At 45.0% G+C, this 20,774-nt stretch overlaps 1 protein-coding gene across 5 annotated transcripts in view; it reads left to right on the forward strand.

Annotated features, from left to right (window-relative positions):
* The window catches only part of helz (helicase with zinc finger), a 119,872-nt gene that overhangs the window by 85,985 nt on the left and 13,113 nt on the right, over positions 1–20,774 (forward strand). For all 5 annotated transcript variants that reach the window (XM_030352300.1, XM_030352297.1, XM_030352301.1 and 2 more), the window contains 5 exons: positions 3,296–3,443; positions 10,890–11,073; positions 14,907–15,135; positions 18,434–18,752; positions 20,140–20,185. In XM_030352300.1, coding sequence (XP_030208160.1) covers positions 3,296–3,443; positions 10,890–11,073; positions 14,907–15,135; positions 18,434–18,752; positions 20,140–20,185 — 926 coding nt within the window. The remainder of the gene's footprint in view (positions 1–3,295; positions 3,444–10,889; positions 11,074–14,906; positions 15,136–18,433; positions 18,753–20,139; positions 20,186–20,774) is intronic.

A 20,774-nucleotide genomic window follows, 5' to 3' on the forward strand; every position in this document is an offset into this window, starting at 1 on the left:
GACTGACAATCGATTCATCGATGCATCGCATGAATCGTTAGACCCCTAGTGCCTATCCAATATTTTTGAACTATCCGTCGACACAACGGAGATGGAAAGGGCTGTGATTGGTAATTTCCGGAATCAATTTTTTTTCCGAATTGACTGCACCTTATTTACTTTATACCTTGTTTACTTTTCACATTAAGGACCAATAAAAAGCAAATAAGATTTGAAAAGCTTTGGAAGTTTATTTACAAGACTATTTACATGGTTAGTAGTCATCATATAAGATTGATCAGGCTGTGAATTGCATTGAGTATACAACATCCCAACGGAGAACTTCGACGGCTCGAGGGGTCTCCGTAATTACAGAGTCGGATTACAGAGTCGGAGTAGTATACTTTTGCCTACTTTTAAAATTTGTAACTGAGTAATTACTTTAGTTACTTTATGGGAGAAGTAACTAGTGACAACTTTTATAATTTGTAACTGTGTAACTACTTTAGTTACTTTTTGTAAGATGTAACTAACTCATTTTTTTAAAGTAACTTGCCCAACCCTAACCACGTCAATAGTGTTGTAAGTAAACTTCCCAACCTTTTAAAATCTCATTTGGTGTTTTCATTTTATAGTGCAGTGTAAACAAGGTGCAAAGTAAACAAGGTGCAAGGAAAAGGGACTCCGGAAATTATATTGTTAAGCCCAGTTCGGACCAAAGATTTGCCTCGAAACGACTTGCAACGAGACTGTTATGGACTCTCGCAGGGGAAAAAGTTGCAGCAGTGTGAACTGGTTGTTGCAGCGCGGCTGATGGCATTAGAAGGAGTCACCAGAGATTAAACATGTCATATCGACAGGTCCAGTTTTAGAACCCAACCACGTAGCTATTTCCCTTCAGCCAATCAGGACACAGCACAGAACAACTTGTACGTCAAGGCCTTAAGGCCTTTTTATGGTCCCACGTTCCAACAACGCAATGATCACGCAGATTTTTCAAGGCATCCGTGAACGTCTACGGTTCTGCGTCGGGTTTTAGTTAGCGGACCAATCACAGCCCTTGCTGCTGCGTCGCCTCGACGGAAGGTTACGATTTTTGGGACGCACACATACGGCCCTTGCGGTGGATGCAAGGAGGGTCCGTAAGGACGTAAAGGGTCCGTAAGGACGTAAAGGGTCCGTAACCCCCTTGCGTTGCGGGAACGTGGAACCATAAAAAGCCCTTTACTCCGTCCCGGTCCCGTACTGTCCACAGTACACGTTAGCAATAACTGTTGTTATGGTTACATGCGGCCATTCCGACATGCCCCCATTCAGACACCTTATGTGTTCAACAAAAAAGTAGGCATTTCAGTATTTATCTGTGATTCCTTTGAATCATTCCAAATTTTGTTTGTGATGTAATAACCCATTTCCTTAATTGACGACTGCATTTTACAATTGTGTTACGAGTGGCGGGGCAAGCACTCATTTAACATGCCCTGGGATTTATAAATATTCTATGAAAACTGGACCATTTATTCGTTAGAGTTGGATTTAAACTCAATGCAGGACCACTATTGGAGTGGATTGGATGAACATTGGAACGAAATTAATTGTTTGGAGTGCTGCGGCAGGACGAATCAAGGAATGGGCGAAGTATCGGCCCAAAAGGAGAAAGGCGAGAAGATAGCCTGGACCAGTGGTTCTCAACCTTTTTTGAGCAAACGCCCCCCTGACCTTACCCTGATCCTCTGTCTAAATCCTCTGGTTAAAAATAAACTAACAACCCCTGGAACAGTGGTTCGCAACCTTTTTTGAGCAAACGCCCCCCTGACCTTACCCTGATCCTCTGGCTAAATCCTCTGGTTAAAAATAAACAAACAGGGTTAGGGTTAGGGGGGGGGGGAGAGGGAGGGAGGGAGGGGGGATTGGATTGAACATTCATTCATCGTGACCGCGGTGCGGGCACTCCCGCGACTCCCGGCCGCCGTGACCTGGGCCACCGCTACCACTCCCGCCGTGCCCCGTGAACGAACGAATGAATGGCCCGGGAACCACAGGCACCACGGCCCGGGCAACGTGGACACCGCGCAGTTGCCTAATTAGGCCTTTATATTTTGTATTTGAAATGCAACGGGCTTTTCGTGGAGACTATGCTCAGAGCAGCTGGAACTGAACAACAGCAAGAGGAAGGAGGAAAACGGGCTAACGGGCAAAATTTGATATTTTTTTCTTGCTATCGGCCATGATTGTGTTGTTTATTGAACTGTTAACCCGCGAACTTGGGTTATGTTTATCAGCGTTACTAAAGAGATCATAACGATAGCTGATGTAACGTGAGTCCGGGCGTGTTCAGGATCGAACCACGCTGTATTATCACTGTTCAGTGTAACAGTGGTCATACAGCGCGGTTCAGTCCTGCACACAGTTCAATAACCTTCACAACACAATCAGACATGGGTGTTAGTAATAAAAAAACGACAAAAAAAACAAATTTTGTTTCATAGTCCGTTTTTGCTCCTTCCTCTTGCTGTTGTTCAGTTCCAGCTGCTCTGAGCGTAGTCCCCAAGAAAAAACTGTTGCATTTCGAATACAAAATATATAGGCCGACGACGGAGAAGGCTCTCCGTGTTTACGTACAGCACTTTACGGAGTAGTAAAAATGAGCCTTCAGGCTGACCAATTAAAGGCCTTACTGCTCTCACGCTCATGGTCTTAAAACGTCTTATCTATTGAAGCATATAGAATAGGATATTATGCCATATTTTTTTCAGACTTCGGGTAGCTCTCTTTTTTTTATCATACATGGATTTGCATCCCCGATTATATGTTCATAAATTAATTAGTCTCTACATTAACTGAATTTAAAGTTCAGGGTGCCTGTGTTTTAAACTCAACCTTCTGACACAGACTATACTTAAGACATGGGTAACGTCAGGAAGCCTTTTCATGGACAAAACGTTATGCCTTGCAGAGATGGAACATTGATATACACATCAAAGAGGAGGAATCCTTAATTAACTCCATCTTTTCACCCTCCCCCCATCTGAATCCTTTACTCCCCTTGCCATCACCTCTCCTTTCCTATCCTATCTCTTCTCTTTATCTCCTTTCCTCTTTAACTCCTCTTTCTCTTCCTCATCTTTCTCTCCATTAATCTTCTCTCTTCTTTCTTCGTTACTTTTCATTCTCTTTTTTCGTCACCCTTCTCTTTCTCCTCTTTCTTCGTTACCCTTCTCTTTCTCCTCTTTCTTGGTTCCTCTTCTCTTTCTTGGTTCTTCTTCTCTTTCTTTTCTTCGTCACTCTTCTCTTTCTCCTTTCACTATTCTCTTAGTTACACATCAGAGTTGTTCTACGACGGGAAGCTGATGGCCAGCGGAAAGCAGCCGTCCCATAAAGACTTCTACCCTCTAACCTTCTTCACTGCCCGTGGAGAGGACGTCCAGGAGAAGAACAGCACCGCATACTACAACAACGCCGAGGTAAACACACACATCTGCAGCACATGCACCTGCACCACACCTGTGGAGGCCCTGGTCTGCTGGTGTCTGATCCAACAGGCCGTGCCACGAAGTCTTCTGATGTGGTGCACAATGTAGCACAATGCTTCCCTCGCCACAGACCATGGAGCGGTGTCTGATCACTGTATTCTTATGAATAGGTGTTGTAGTTTATTTGATAAATAAAGAGCCATCAGGAGACTTCGAGAGACCAATGAGTAGACGGTATTTGTGTAGAGCCCAACGCAAGCGGAGCCGGGTTCTAATGGATCTGTAAAACACTGTTCCCATGCGTCTGCAACTGGCTGTGGGTTTTACCTAGATATGCTCAGATAGTTATGCTTCTGTGGGAGCTTTATTTCATTTCATGTTCAGAAGATGCGTTGGGCTAGTCCCATAACAGAACACATTCACCACCAAAGAGATGGCCTCCTGGCAGTGAGCGGTCGCCCTTCTAACCGGGCTCTTATTGGTCACTCCCACTGTCAGCCCGCCAGGTGAAACAGCCCACGTGCCTCATGGTGGACCAGCTGTCAGGAGGTGCTGGCAGTGTGGAATGCAAGAGGAGGGGGGAGTGTGTAATCTAGCTGTCAGCTTTAGAGTGCCGCTCTTTTGTCAAAAGTGTCAGAGCGTAAAATAACATGAAATCATAAAATTAAGAACAAAAATTCCACAAAACGTATTGTAGTTATATAGGTCCTGTGTTTCAAATAGAGCCTTTTATCTCTGCATGTGTTGGATGGAGCTTCAGCCATGACTTTTCAAGAGGATCTGAAGTGATGAGAGTTGCTATGAATCATTATGAATGAGTTCACCCACTCCTACCAACCCAGTGATGGGTTGGTAAAGATCATGGAATAAAGTGTATTGATTAGGGCTGTAACGATACACTAACTCACGATTCGGTTAGCATCACGATTATTGACCCAATGATGCATCCCACGATTTTTTTAAATTTAAAAAGCATTTTATTTAAACAACGCTTAAATAACAATTAACTTAATATAACATCAACTCATCTCATCTTCATCCGCTTATCCGGGGTCGGGTTGCGGGGGGAGCAGCTCAAGCAGGGGGCCCCAGACTTCCCTTTCCCGGGCCACATTGACCAGCTCTGACGGGGGGATCCCGAGGCGTTCCCAGGCCAGTGTTGAGATATAATCTCTCCACCTAGTCTTGGGTCTTCCCCAAGGTCTCCTCCCCACTGGACGTACCTGAAACACCTCCCAAGGGAGGCACCCAGTGGGCATCCTTACCAGATGCCCGAAACAGCTCAGCTGACTCCTTTCTAAGTAAAGGAGCAGCAGCTCTAATCCGAGTTCCTCACGGATGGCTGAGCTTCTCACCCTATCCCTAAGGGAGACGCCAGCCACCCTTCTGAGAAAACTCATCTCGGCCGCTTGTACCCGCGATCTCGCGACTTACGGCATCGATAAGTGGGGGCAGTGTCAGCAGACTATTATTTAGACAAATTATTAGCAAATTTCAATCTGACAATTTGACCGGAGAATTAGAAAGGGCGTATCACGCTTCTGCCTTCTCACACTGCGAGACAGGTTTGTGGCTTTGAGTTTTCAATTTCGGTTTCGATACGCATATCGTTACATCCCTAGTATTGATAGGTTGCAAACGGTTCCTATGGTGGCGTTGAGTATGATTTGTGGTTGTTGGGCCTGGGGGCTGGTGGCGTTGAGTATGAGTTGTGGTTGTTGAATGTTGCAGGCTGGTGCCGTTGAGGCCTGCCCTGGGGTTGGTCTCTCTCTCTAGGTCGTCCTCAGACGAGTCCTCCAGCTGTGCTTCCAATTAGGGCTGCAACAACAAATCGATAAAAATCGATTACTCAAAGCGTTGGCAAAGAATTAGGTCATCGATTCGTTGAGTCGTGCGATTAATACGTCACTCGTAGGCGCGGCACTGTTAACAGCCAGCCGCCGACAGGTTGGTTCATGGTTCATGCATGCCCACAGCGAGCTTTAGTGTGAGCGACCACAGCTTGTATTTTGGTCATATCTTAACACTGGACTGTAGGCCGATATAAAAGTGTTGTACCTTCACTGTCCGCGGGTTAAAAGAACTCCTTCAACTCAGTATCCCTCTAGTCCAACCGAAAACTGTCAGCTGTGGCTGCTGCAGACGGTGTACAGACGGGCTCGGAGTTCAAAGCAGCGTCAGCAATCACACAACCGGACGGTGTAGAAAGTCCCGTCAGTTAAAAATAGTAATCCAGTTTTTAAATCCATGTTAAAATTGGCAGGACATAGAGCTAGTTAGCTTAAAAAAAGGTTGCAAACAGTGTCAAACATGATGTGTTTAGATCAGCTCAGTATTATGATTGAAAAGAAATTTGAGATTTTGGCGAAAACCTGTTTTCCCAGCAATATAAAATAGATAGCAAAGATGGAATTATGACCTGTTTAACGTCCTATCCTGAACTATGATCATCTTATCAGCAATTAAAGCAATAATACAAGTTATATTTCAAGGAGTCTCGAAAATGGTATCAATATCAATAAAAATTAACGATCTCCTGTCATCTGAGAGAAATTAAGATGATTTAATTTATTTTTAACCGTTAGTATTTACAGGTTAAAGATCTTATCGGTTGAACCATGGACACCCCTTGTACACTGTATATATATATATATAAATGTATATCAAACATTGTATGTTTTTTTTTGTGTTATCCCAGTTATGTTTTCTTATTGTTTGGTCATTTAATATTACTTTTAATAGTTGCTGGACGTTGGAGCAATAACCTGGTGTTTTTACACTTCAGTCTGCACTGTGAATTGAAGTAATGTTCAGTTTTTGAATAAAGATGCGGCAATTACAAATGTTTCTTTTTCTAATCCGATTAATCGAAAAAATAATCAACCTATTAATCGATTATTAAAATAATCGTTAGTTGCAGCCCTACTTCCAATCCTCTCGATCATCCATACATCTCGCTAGTAGGGCTGGCCCGAATGCCATTTTTCAGGCTTCGAATACTCGTTGGTTTTTCCGAGCGAATATTCGAATACTCGTTCCAGAAAAAACACCATCAAAAACAACATTAATAATCCCTATATACTCCCTGGAACCGATTTTGACAGTATCTGCATATTTTGTCGAAGATTTAATAGCTTTTGAACGTTAATTAGTAGGCCTAAGTAGGTTGAAGTTCCTTAGTTTTTCCCTGTGAAAGCGAACAGCTGTTGCTCCGTTCCAAATCAGCTGTTCTCTGCCATCTCAGCCCTTACGGGAGCTTTCCAATTAATCCTGGAACGTGCATCTTTTCAGGGAATTTGTACAATAAATCCATAACAAATACCGAATATTGATTGTCTTATGTGCCCATATTATATCCATTATATTGACCGGGTATTCCCAAGACGCTCACGCTCTGCAGCTAGCCAGTCACAGTTGATTGGCGCGGCACTGAACAGCGAACGTAAACAAACAACTAAGCTAAGGTTTTAAGTATTACTTTTCCTCCAGAGATCCCGCTAATGTTGTGTTATAAAGTAAAGGGAAACAAGATATCTATTCTTCCTCCACCTCTCTCGCTTCTCTGCTTGGTGTCGCTGACGCTTATAGTTTGCCTCCCTCGCTCTGGTAACGTCACGTACGTGAAAAAAAAAAAAAAAAAAAAGCTCTGAATACTGATTTAAGCTTCGAATACTAATTTTCCGAACGAGTATTCGAATATTCGAATAATTCGGGCCAGCCCTACTGGCTAGTTCGCCAGTGCTTTCTGCTCCCACATTTTTCAGAAGTATGTTGGTATGGGACGTCCTCTTGATCGATGCCCGTGTGTTGATTCCCATAGCACCAGCCTTCTTGCTGGAAGCTCGCGGTGTCTCTGGCGATGACCGGCCTGTCTCATTCTCCTGGCTGCTACCTTCTCCTCAGCCCTGGTAGCCCACCATACAGGTGCTTGTTGGTATCATGCACGTTCTGGTTGATGTTAAGTACTGCGCAGAGGATTCTGGTGTAGCACCCATCCAGAGACTTCTGTATGGTGGGCTTCAGGGTCCAGGTTTCACAGCCATACAGTAGAACAGAGTCCACGGTTGCGTAAAATAAGCTGAGCTTGATAATTCTGGGGAGGTTGGATTTCCATACAAAGGCCATGCCATTCAGGGCCCTCCAAGCGAGCGCCTTGCCCACTTTCAGGTCTTGCTCTGATGTGTTCACCCATGAGCCCAGGTACTTGAAATCATTGACTACCTTCAGAGCAATGCCCTCTGTTGTAATTAGGGGTGGATGGTCCGGGAGGATGTTGTAGGTGATTACCTCAGTTTTCTTGGCATTTAGCCTAAGACCAACCTTGGCACATTCCGTCTCCACTCTGGTCAAGAGCTCCTGTGTCCGCTCTACATGGTCTGATATCAGGCTGATGTCGTCTGCATAGCCCAGGTCTGTTAGGACTACGGCAGGGAATCTCCTAGACCTCCTCGGTGGAACGGTGAAGCTGAGTTCCAGCTCTCGTCCACTGATGGCTTGCCTGAGTGAGTAGTCCAGCACTATAATGAAGAGGAAGGGGGGTAGGGTGTCACCTTGCATCACCCCTGCTAGGATGTCAAACTCCTCACTGTCGCCGTCTGGGGTTACCACCCTTGCTCTTGTGCCCTCATACATGGTACCTTTTGCCCGAAGTAGCACCTAAGACCACTTTGCCTTGGGAGACCCTACCATGAGCACTAGGCTCCAGACAACACAGCCCTCAGGTTCATAGGGGCACACAAACCTCTTCACCACGATAAGGTGATGGTTCCCGGAGAAGAAAAATGTTGAGTATGAGGTGTGGTTGTTGAGGCCTGGGGGCTGGTGGCGTTGAGTATGAGGTGTGGTTGTTGAGGCTATTGCCCGACCGATGAAGGATTTTTAAAGCCAATACGATAAAAATATTTGGTGATTTAGGAATCCGATATTGCGCAATATCGGCCGATATATATTTAAAAAAATTCCAGAAACGCGTTACAAAACAAACAGATTTCCCTAACAATGGTTATTTGTAGTTATTTATAAGTCCTCACTAAAATAATAAGGTAGGTTGGTTTAAAAAAAACCTTTATTTTATTGTTTTATTGTCCCAACAGAAAAGAACGGAACCCGTAAAGGGACGTGGGGCATTTTCTTCTCTTTTTTTTTTTTTACGTTTCTCGTGACCATGAGAAAGTCTGGTGCTTTTTTGTTCACATGTTTTAACTTCATCTAGCCTAAAAAATACAGTATACGGTGCTTACAGGACCTGAACTGGGTAGCCGTTAGAGTTAGCGTCGCTGGTTGCTATAGCGACGCCGGGGTTACGAATTCTGCGACCCACCGAAAAGTGACACCAGGGGGCGCTGTTGCATATTTTCTGCAATATGCACGAGTTTGAAGCGTAGACAGGCATGACAAAAACATACATGAAACATAAGATCTCCCCCCAACCAATTACCTTTTTATCGAAGGTGCTTAATAAATACATTTGATTGATTTGATTAGCATTTTACAGACCCATTCAATGGATAGGGCGTTTAGTACGGTCTTTCACCATTGCTTCTTTACCCATGTTAAATCACTTTCTGTCTCAGGAAAGGCCTGTCCATTGGCTTGGAAAAAACGAGCGCGCACCTAATTCATTAGGCTACCAGTATTGGTAAAATATTTATTGGTATGCCTGCATGTTTTCAACCATACAAAACATTAAATAGGCCTCAGTAACTGAAACACGAAACAGTCACATATTAAAAAAATAAAAACTGTCGGTACAAGCACGTCTAAATGAAAAATGAAAGGTAAAAGAATCAGCTGCTGCTTCGACAATGAAGGAGAAGTGGTTGAAAATGTAGGTTTTGCTTATTGATGAGGGCTTCATGATCATTTGTATATTTTACTTTACCCTTATATTTGATTTGCGGGAGTGCAGTGTATCATCCCGCACCCGCAAATGCACCTCTTTCATCCCGCCCGCACCCGCAATGAGCTTTAATTTTTTGTCCCGCGGTGCACTATTTTGCGTCGCATCCCGCGGGAGTGAAGACCTCTACTCTCTATGCCGTTGTTTTGCAGTGCTAGCAGCAGCAGCACTAGGGCTACAGGGATCGCGGCAGTGTCACATTTCTACCTTATAGTAAGTTGTAAGTGGTGCTTTGCATACCCCCCGCCCCGCTGCTTGATGTCGTGTTGGTAGTAAAAAATATTGTGGAGGTAGTAAAAAAGGTAGTAAAAGGTAGTAAATTCATCTCTATGATTCCTGCATATACCCTGTCTATAGATATAGCCTACCATGCAACTGTTTTGGCTACAATTCCTTTTAGAGATGCTTTCTCGTGCGGACCCAACCAACGCGCCCAAATGCGGCCCAACCAACTCTGCTTTCCAATATTTTGTTTATTTCCAATAGCCTAGGCCCGAGTCCTGCACGGGACAACTGTTTGAGGCCCGCCTCCACCGCACCCGCAAAGTTCAGCACCAGATCCGCCCGTCACCCGTGATAATATCAAAATGAAATCCGCACCCGCCCGGACACGTTAACATTCGGCCCGTTACCCGACCCCTGCCCGCAATAAATCACACACAAGCTAAAATCATTGAAATATATGTACTTTATTTTTAACTCACACTATTTGAGCACGTATACCCTCTTGCGCTCCGCCTCCAACTATGAGATGGTTAGTGTTATACCTTTCCTGCTGTCGGCTCCCAGACCGTAGTCGAGGAGCACAGGGGAGACGGTCCCTCGTAGGGCTGATGCTCTCTGGGGGCGCAACACCCTTCATTTTGACCGGCAGTGGGTCTGCTTAAAGGTCGGAATATGGTTGGAATGTAGCGGCCACCGATTCTTGATAGGCTGGGTACTTTAATCTTCTTTTCTTCTATTATCACAACCAGACTTGTTCATTACTTCACTAAACCGACACGCACACTAGCGCTCGCTCTCCTTGCTCGTCCACTCACTCGCTGACATCACTCACACACAAGTTCTGATAGATAAAATGTATAGCAATACAATCTTAAGCTATGAAAGTCAAAGTCCTTTGACAAAAAACACGATAACCCAATTTATATATTTTTATCTTTTAATTATAAATATTCATTAATAGGCCATTATAAATGCCGATACCGATAGTTTGGAAAATGCCTAATATCGTCCCGCCGATTCATCGGTCGGGCTCTAGTTGAGGCCTGGGGGCTGGTGGCGTTGAGTATGAATGTGTGGTTGCTGAGGCCTGCCCTGGGTGCTGGTGGTGTGGAGTATGAGGTGTGGTTGTTAGGCCTGGGGGAGGTTGGCGTTGAGTATGAGGTGTGGTTGCTGAGGCCTGCCCTGGGTACTGGTGTTGTTGAGTATAAGGTTTGGTTGTTGAGGCCTGGAGGCTGGAGACGGTCAACAGGTGTACGGGTTAAAAGGTCCACCAGAGCTTCATGTCATGTTTAAAAACCTGTTCTCTCCTTCAGGTGTTTGAGATCGTGGAGCGGGTGGAAGAGATGCGGAGGAAGTGGCCCGTGTCCTGGGGCAAGCTGGACGAGGGCAGCATCGGCGTGGTGTCGCCCTACGCAGACCAAGTGTTCCGCATCCGCGCAGAGCTCCGCAAGAAGCGCATGCACGAGGTCAGCGTGGAGAGGGTGCTCAACGTGCAAGGTGAGGATGGCCTAGGACCGGGGGGTTGCGTCCCAAGGGCCAGGGGGAATTCGCCCCACAGGACAGGGTATGTGTGAAGGGGATGGGCCAAAATCTGGTTGACCTGGAAGAAGCTTCTGGGCCAGCCACCTAAGGGAAAGGGTGGAGCTCCATACAACTCAATGTGTCTCCCCATGCATCAGTCTTAATTGTAATCTGTTCTGTTTGACATGGATCTAGCTCTTGTTCTCCCTCTCTCTAAACGATCCCATTCATTAAATGTAGCCTAGGTCAAACCTTGTATTTACATGTACTGTAATTTTCGGACTATAAGCTGCGCCTTTTTCCCCATTTTTCGATTCTGCGGCTTATATAACGGTGCGGCTAACAGTCCACCAACTTTAACTCTATGGGCTCTATGACCGGTTCGCGCCCCCCCACCTTTAAGCGGCGGGCTCCAGCAGGAAAAGCTGGAGGCCGGAAAAGAGTGAGACAGGTAGCGCGCAAAAGTCAAAGTGAAACCGAGAGTGGTACGAGAGACAGAACGAGAGCAAGACAGACATTACACAGCGAGACAGCCATCTCTTTCCCGACAATCCCCTCTGTGCACGAACCCTTACATATGGTAATTAGGGCTGGCCCGAATTATTTGAATATTCGAATACTCGTTCTGAAAATTAGTATTCGAAGATTAAATGAGTATTCGCAGCTTCCTTTTTTTTTTCACGTACGTGACGTTACCAGAGCGAGGGAGGCAAACTAGAGCGTCAACGACACCAAGCAGAGAAGCGAGAGAGGTGGAGGAAGAATAGATATCTTGTTTCCCTTTACTTATAACTAGAGCTGTCAAGCGATTAAAATATTTAATCGTGATTAATCGCATTAATGTCATAGTTAACTCTAATTAATCGCGATTAATCGCAAATTATTTTTCTATGCTAAATATCCCTTGATTTTTTTGTCCCATAATTCTTCTCATTTTAATTCTCTTATCAACATGGTGAAGTGCATCGGCTTGCCTTGTGCAAATTATTTTTTATTGATAACAACATTGGCATATACACTGATCAAAACAGGACGATACAAAAAAAGAGCCTATAGTGCAATTAAACGACTGCTTTGAACAAATGTCATTTTAAACATAGCAGTCAGGCTACTGCTTCTTTGTTTTCAGCCAAAGAAAAAAAAAAAAATACTAATTTTTTTGCGTTAATCGCGCGATAAAAAATGTAACGCCGTTAAATTTGGTTTGCGTTAACACCGTTAATAACGCGTTTAACTGACAGCTCTACTTATAACACAACATTAGCGGCATCTCGGGAGGAAGAGTAATACTTAGCGAAATGCTAACCTTAGCTTAGTTGTTTGATTACGTTTGCTGTACAGCGCCGCGCCAATCAACTGTGACTGGCTTGCTGCAGAGCGTGAGCGTCTTGAGAATACCCGGTCAATATAATGGATATAATATGGACACATAAGACAATCAATATTCGGTATTTTATGATTTATTGTACAAATTCCCTGAAAAGATGCACGTTCTTGGATGAATTGAAAAGCTCCCGTAAGGGCTGAGATGGCAGAGGACAGCTGATTTGGAACAGAACAACAGCTGTTCGCTTTCACGGGAAAAAATCAACCTACCTAGGCCTACTAATTAACGTTCAAAAGCTATTAAATCTTCAACAAAATATGCAGATACTGTCAAAATCGGTTCCAGGGAGTATTTAGGGATTATTAATGTTGTTTTTGATGGTGTTTTTTTCTTGAACGAGTATTCGAATATTCGCTCGGAAAAAAAACGAGTATTCGAAGCCTGAAAAATGGCATTCGGGCCAGCCCTAATGGTAATTAAACATTTAAACACCTGCGGCTTATAGTCCAGTGCGGCTTATATATGTACACATCATTCAATTTAGCTGCTGCGGCTTATGCTCCGGGGGCGCCTTATAGTGCGGAAAATACAGTAGTTCCTCAAGGTGCTTTCCCAGTGAGGAGGGGTACAATATGACTCACCACCGCGTGTCACTGTGACAGAGCTAGCTACACGCCTTGCAGTCCCTCCAGTGTTACAGATACCTGCCTTTTGATGCAGCCATGTTTTCCTCCTCCAATAAAGCAGACCTCCAGATGGGGTAAAGCCAGGATTAATATTGGGGGTTCGCAGGGCAAAGATGAAGAACCTAGATAACAGCCCAGTCAGTTGGCTTCAGCAGGTGGTTCTGATGAGCGTTGGCCACCGCAGCGAGTAGGAGGGGCCACATCAAAAGTTTTTGTTTTAATGGCTGCTGAGTAAAGTGAGCAGCTGATAGAGGCTCAAATCAAACACATTGCCAGTTTAAAGAGATACTTCACCAGTGGGAATATGAAGGTTTTATGAATTAAATAATTCAATGTATTATAAATGTGAAAAAAAAATTGAAATCGGTTCATCCTAGCCTGAAAAAAGGCAGAAAGAGTGTTTTCATGGTCTCTCTGGCTCAAAGTAAGAAAACCTCAAACTACCACAGTGCATTGCGCTCTCTGCCCCGCCCACCTGTCGGCCTCCCGTCCCCCTCATTCGCCCTCAGTACGCGAGCTCCCGCCCCCTCTCATTCCTTATTGGTGGAAAAATTTGCCACCAAAAGTGTGTTGTAGTCCTCGGCCCTTCTAGCGGGACAAGAGGTTTCTCCCGAAATGACGTCAAACGCGTCATTTGATGTCATTTCGGGAGAAAATTAGACGAGAAAAAATGGGCCAAGGAGAGACTGGTTTAGACTGATATTTATTTATATATTTATTTATATTACATAGCGATTTTATAATGATAGAACGCCGTTTCTAAATGGGTGAAGTATCCCTTTAATAACTAATTAGACTGATCGCGATCAAATAAACAAATGTTTCTCGTTCCATTCATGTTTATTTAAAGGGTAAATATTATGAAAACAACACTTTTCTCACCTGGGATTTTGGGTGTTGTTTTGGGTCTCTGTTGCTCCCACAGACATACAGCCTTTGAAAAAAAGTCTTTACATGATTTTTTGAGTGAGATATGCATTTCTGAAAGTACCCCGCCTACAGTTACCAAACAAGTGAGTCAGTTTCGGCGCCCCCTCCTACGTAGGAAGGGGGCACACTTGAATATTACCCCCCACTCCCCTCCAATCAGAGCATAGCTAAGATTTTGTGGACCAGTGGACGAGCAGCTCCCGTGGGGGGAACTCGGCGGCAGCCCGGCAGCTCAGCTCCGGAAATACAATCCCTTTCTCTGCTGGATTGCCGCCAAGCTACCCCCGCCGGACTTCCCGCGACATCCCGGCCGCTCCGGCGGTGTACTCCGGGAGCTGAACTGCCGCCGAAGCTTTCCAGCTGCTCCGGAGGGTGTACTCCGGGAGCTGAACTGCTGCCGAAGCTGGCAGGTCCGGCGGGGGGAGCTCGGCGGCAGTCCGGCAGCTCAGCTCCCTGAGTACAATCCCTTTCTCCTCCATGTCGCGGTTCATGGACTTCAGAGAGTCAAAGCCAAAGTTCCTTTCCCCCTATTCTTCTCAACCATGGCCGAGATATACCCAACTACGAGTCTTGACTTGTTGTGGAAGTAATAGAGACTTCAGACGCAGTCTTTATGATTCATAATATCATACGAGGCGCACATAGCTTTTGGCTGTGATTTTAGATATAATATCATATAAATTCCATATATAATATTATTATATTATATAGCTCCTGGAGACTAATCGCGGCAGCTCTAATTCAGATACTGAATTAAGTTTTTTACAGCTGATGAATAATGTGAATGCCTGGGCTCGGCACCAAGGCCCATTCATTGTTAGAAAGGTGTTTTAGATATAGATCACTCCAATATGTCCTCCCTCCAGGCAAGCAGTTCCGGGTGCTGTTCCTGAGCACGGTGCGCACGCGCCACACATGCAAGCACAAGCAGACGGCCATCAAGCGCAAGGAGCAGCTGGTGGAGGACTCCACGGAGGACCTGGACTATGGTTTCCTGTCCAACTACAAGCTGCTAAACACGGCCATCACCCGGGCCCAGTCCCTGGTGGCCGTGGTTGGAGACCCCATAGCGCTCTGCTCGGTGGGCCGCTGCAGGTACTGTCCTCTTGATCCACAGTGCTGCTGAGGAGGAGGGGCTTCAGGGGACAGTGGGGAAGTGGGGCGGGCTGCTGCATGGGGGCCTCACCCTCCATCTCTCTCACTCTGTCCTTCTCGCTCACTCTTTTGTTCTCTCTCACTATGTCCATCTCTCACTCTGTCAATCTCTCTCACTCTGTCCATCTTTCTCACTCTGTCCATCTCTCTCAAGCTGTCCATCTCCCTCACTCTTTCTTCTATCAAATTCACTTTGTACACAAAGCCTGCGACTTCCTCTTCACATCTCCATGGCAACTGTTCGGCTGCCCTTTGAGGCAGCAGGGTCTATCTGGTAGGGTCAGCCTGGGTGAAAACACACACTCACACACACACACAAGTGCACACTAGGGTTGCCGCGGTATACGGTATTACCGGTGTTACCTGTGTTGAGGGCAACACCGAGTTATTTTGTAATATTTTTTTCCAGTAATAAAAAATAATCGGCGTCATCTTCAGGCCTATTTGATTAAAAAAAAAAGTTTGCCACTTTGTCTTTCAACTATTTTATTTGAGATGTGTTTTTCATAAAAAAAAAATATATATATATGCAAACCTAATAGATAGGCTACCTAATAAAGTGTTGGAACACACAAGACCGGTAACCATAGCAACGGCGGTAAACAAACCCCACGAAGCCCAATCCCTACGAGAGCTCCAGCCATCCGGAGGCATACAGAGCTTTTGGCCGTGATATTATATCTAAAATGATATTACAATTATGTATAATACGCTGTCACCGAGAATTGGCGCGCTGCCACCGAGTGTGAGAGGAGAGTTGACGGAGAAGATGGCGGTTGACCTAGTTTCAAAGTTTATACCGTTTATACTCTGTAATACCGGCGTTGACGCAAGTGTATTTCTCGGTGTGAAAATGTCCACACCGCGGCAACCCTAGTGCACACATGCACACTCTAAATCCTTATGGACGGTAGAATATCAGCTAGAAAGTAGGGCCCTTCTTTATTTTTCCAGAGTACTCGTGTACTTTTTTTTTTTCAAAGTCTACATTTGTTTCCAGCTATGTACACATATGTTAAGTCAGTATTATATACAGCCAATGTTAAGTCAGTTTAAGTCTGATCATAGATGGACCGCGTCATATTTCACATGTCACTCAAAGACAAATGGGGCTCATACATGGGTCAGGTCATAGGTCACATGGGGCTCATCCATTGGTCAGGTCATAGGTCACATGTCACTCAGACACATGGGGCTCATACATGGACCAGGTCATAGGTCACATGTCCCTCAGAGACACATGGGGCTCATACGTGGACCAGGTCATAGGTCACTTGTCATCCAGAGTCTCATACATGGACCAGGTCATATGTCACTTGTTATCCAGAGACACGTGGGGCTCATACATGGACCAGATCATAGGGCACTTGACATCCAGAACACATAAGGCTCATACATGGACCAGGTCACATGTCACTCAGAGACCAATATCTTTGTCACTTAAAAAATGCTTCTACTTTTGAACTACATGAAGTGCTATTGAGATGCGTTTATTACTCAGTTTAATGTCCTGCTATTTCAGTCTCAACAACAATGCTACAGCCAGTTAATTTTGAAATAATTTTGGACCACTTAACTATGTATCCTGATTAAAACATTGGCCAAATACTCATCAGCATTAAAAATAATTTCCTCATAAGATGTCGGAAAGTATTTTTTTACCGTATTTAATCGTACCTTTGGTATTTCTGAATACCCCGGTAAACAAGATATAACCTAGTTATGGACAAAAGGATCAATTAAAGTAGGCTCAAATAGGTCCATCCAGGAGGCTCAACGTTTACCTAGGGGGTGGGAGAAAAGCTTTAATTAGTTCAGGGGAGAGAGACAGCAGCGAGCTGTGATGGGGCCAGAGAAAGACGGAGGAAAGGGGAAATGTCATTAATATTCACATTAGATCCCACACACGCTAAACTAATGAGTGCAGCATGTCAATGCATCTCATTCCAGTCAGGTTTTACATTCAATACATAACCCAATACAATCAATCCTCACTGAAATCTATGATTTGCGATAGAAGCTCGGAAATAAGAGGAAGGCTTGATACTGCATCGGCAAAGCAACGGACAACGAATAGTCTGGTGTTTTGCAGAAAAATGCTTTCTTTACTTTAGATCAAAGCAAGAAACAAACGCAGTGATTCTGTTGAGTTGTGAATGTGTGAATGAAGTCATCTTCCACTTGAAGTTAGACGAATGGTGAAGTGATAGGCAGGAGGCGAGAGCTGCTTTTAGATGGAATGTACATGCCCTGTAGAATAATATCAGATCTCTAGAAGATATTTGGTGGAGCAGAATGTCCACCGATCAGCTCCGTTAATCAGAGTGAAGAGTGGGGATCAAAACTAGTTTGCCGTCTATTTCATGGATCTGTCACCCAGCATTTCCGTTCTCCATGTATCCATAAGAGTAGGTAACGTCATGGATTAGATTTGGATTGTGATATGAGATAAGAAATTATTTAAATCTTGCCAGGAGCATGTGATATTGTCACACCAATCACAGACACACTGACTTGCGAACTTTGATAGACATTGCTCTTAAATGTTGGATGAAAAAATCATGTTAAAAAATACCCTCTTTTCTAAATGTTTATCCACATGTATTTTTCTGTAATGATCAGTAGACGTGAGACCCCCCCACCCTCCTCCCACGCCCCCTGGCAATCACATCATGCATCTGTCATCTAGAATAACCATGATGGGACATTATGGACATAGATTCCTTCGCCCAACCCACATTGATGTATGAATTGTTGTATTGTTTGTTTGCATGGCTGAGAGTCAGCAGTGGAGAAGGGGGACAACTTTGGGAATTGGGGCATGAATGGAAAGGGTCGACAAATGAAGCTGCACTCCAATCCGAGGCTTCATCATAAAGGACTGCCAGTGTCGTCCATTATTGTACTTTACCAATTGTAATTACAGTCTTGACACAGGATTCTTTTTCATTCATTACTGTTGGCTTTTGTATTAGATTGTAAATAATACTACTTATATCAAACCAAAGTAGTTGGAGAGAATGATCAAATATTTTTCTAGCTTTCTTCTATATTTGTCTAAAGTGTCCATGTGTTAGCTGTAGATCGATTCTTCCCGTCAACAACATGAAGCATCACATGACCAAGACTTCATGTTCATTGAAACAAGACCCAGACATGCAAAGACAGTTTTGTAACACTTCTAAGAGGAACACCATGTTAAGTTGGTTTAACCCCTCCCACTCGCCCCCCTCTGCAGGAAGTTCTGGGAGCACTTCATCTCAATCTGCCACCAGAACACCAGCCTTCACGGCATCACCTACGAGCAGATAAAGGCCCAGCTGGAGGCCCTGGAGCTCAAGAAGACCTATGTGCTCAACCCGCTGGCCCCCGAGTTCATCCCCAGGGCCCTCCGGATCCTGCTGAGCTCCCATCAGCCCAGCCAGAACCTCCACCAACACCAACACTCACACCACCCACAGCAGCAGCACCCACAGGCGGCCACCTGCAAGCAGCAGCCTCCGGTGCAGCAGCAGGTGCAGCAACAGCAGCCTTCACAACAGCAGTCGCCTCCAAAGGTGAGAGCCTGCAGGTGCATGGATGGAAGAAGGTGTTGGATGTTGGTGTGTGTCTAATGGTGCTGAGCTAAAGGTTGAGAATCTCCACTGCTGCCATCCCCCACTTAGCCTTGTGAGCACACACATGAGTATGAACTGCATTCATTTTCTTGCTGATCTTCACCAAGTCAACGAGAGACACCAGAAAAGAGTATGATGATCCCTGATGCCTCCATTGTTAGTGGTCAGCAGGGCAGGAATTTCACCTGCGGCAGCGACGGCCATGGCAGTCGTTGCTCCGCTATCTGGCCGTGATGCCCTTCTGAAAATCGTATGCCCATCGGCCACTGTGGCCTTGGTGCCCCGCGTTTTTTCTTTCCTCCATCTCGTAACACTGGCGACCCCCATGACGGCAGAGGGAGGGTTATTGTAATTTTGAAACAATCGTAATTATGTGTAACTAAAAAAAATAAAATTACTTATGCAAATTCTAATATTATTGGCTTTTGCAGTTTTAACATTAAGTAGACTGAACCGCTCGCTGCCAGCTGCCCACTGCGTATTTTCATGCCATGGGACCTTTCAATTTCAATAAAATAATTAATAATTAATGTAATTAAAAATAAATCTAACGAAAAAATGTGTGTGTGTGTGTGTGTGTGTATATATATATATATATATATATATATATATATATAGTGGTTAGGATTACCCTAACCCAAAACATATATTAATTAGATAGAAGATGGATATAAACGTGAAAAATACAAATACTATATAAAGACGCTAAATACTTAGAGGTGCATGTCTTCTTCTTCTGACTTCGGTCTAATTAAGTTGAACAACGTACGTAGACTGACGCAAACCGTCGAAAGAAGCGGAAAAAAATAGACCTGCCACACCACAGTGCTGTTACCACACCACAGTGTGCAGCTTCGGGGCCTCAGCTGGATGCTACTTGTTTCTCCACATCCTGTTTCTAATGAGCTAGCTGTGTGTCCCTCTACCTCAGTGTGTTTCTAAAGAGCTAGCTGTGTGTCCCTCCAACTCAGTGTGTTTCTAATGAGCTAGCTGTGTGTCCCTCTACCTCAGTGTGTTTCTAAAGAGCTAGCTGTGTGTCCCTCTACCTCAGTGTGTTTTCTAATGAGCTAGCTGTGTGTCCCTCCAACTCAGTGTGTTTTCTAATGAGCTAGCTGTGTGTCCCTCTACCTCAGTGTGTTTTCTAATGAGCTAGCTGTGTGTCCCTCCAACTCAGTGTGTTTTCTAATGAACTAGCTGTGTGTCCCTCCACCTCAGCCTGTTTCTAATGAGCTAGCTGTGTGTCCCTCCACCTCAGTCTGTTTCTAATGAGCTAGCTGTGTGTCCCTCCACCTCAATCTGTTTCTAATTCATCCAATTTATTTTGCAGGGGAAACATGGCAACCACACGGAGCACTTTCCCCCTGAAGGATTTGGTGAGCGTTCCTTCCCGTTTTGTGACCCTGCTTCTGAAGGACACCAGGCTCATGCTGCTTACCCCAGTCTTCTCCATATGACACACCATATAGTTATAGGCCTGTCACAGTCCTAGGCTCAGCCTCTAGTCAAAGAACAGGGCTCAGCCCGTAGGCACAGGCCTGGCACAGCACTGGGCTTAGCCTGTAGGCACAGCACTGTTCACCTCTACCGCGCTGTGGGGAGAGCCATCAGTTAAGTTCACCTCTACTGCGCTGTAGGGAGGACCATCATTGAGGTTCACCTCTACCGCGCTGTAGGGAGAACAATCAGTGAGGTTAGACCCTAACGCGCTATGGTGAACTATCATTGAGGTCCACCTCCACTGTGCTGTAGGGAACCATCATTGAGGTTCATTCCTACCTCGCTGTAGGAAGGTCTGTCAAACCAGCGTCAAGCTACTGCAGGTCTACACAAAGATTCGTACTGCTGCAGCACCGGGAGGAGATGGGGGAGGGGCTGTTACTGAGGACCTCAGCCGTCAGCCAATGGGGTCGCAGAGATGATGGGCTTTAGAATAGAGCTGCTGCTGCCACAGAGGAACCCCCC

This window comes from Gadus morhua, chromosome 3 (genome assembly GCF_902167405.1).
Source record: "Gadus morhua chromosome 3, gadMor3.0, whole genome shotgun sequence".
Taxonomy (NCBI): domain Eukaryota; kingdom Metazoa; phylum Chordata; class Actinopteri; order Gadiformes; family Gadidae; genus Gadus; species Gadus morhua.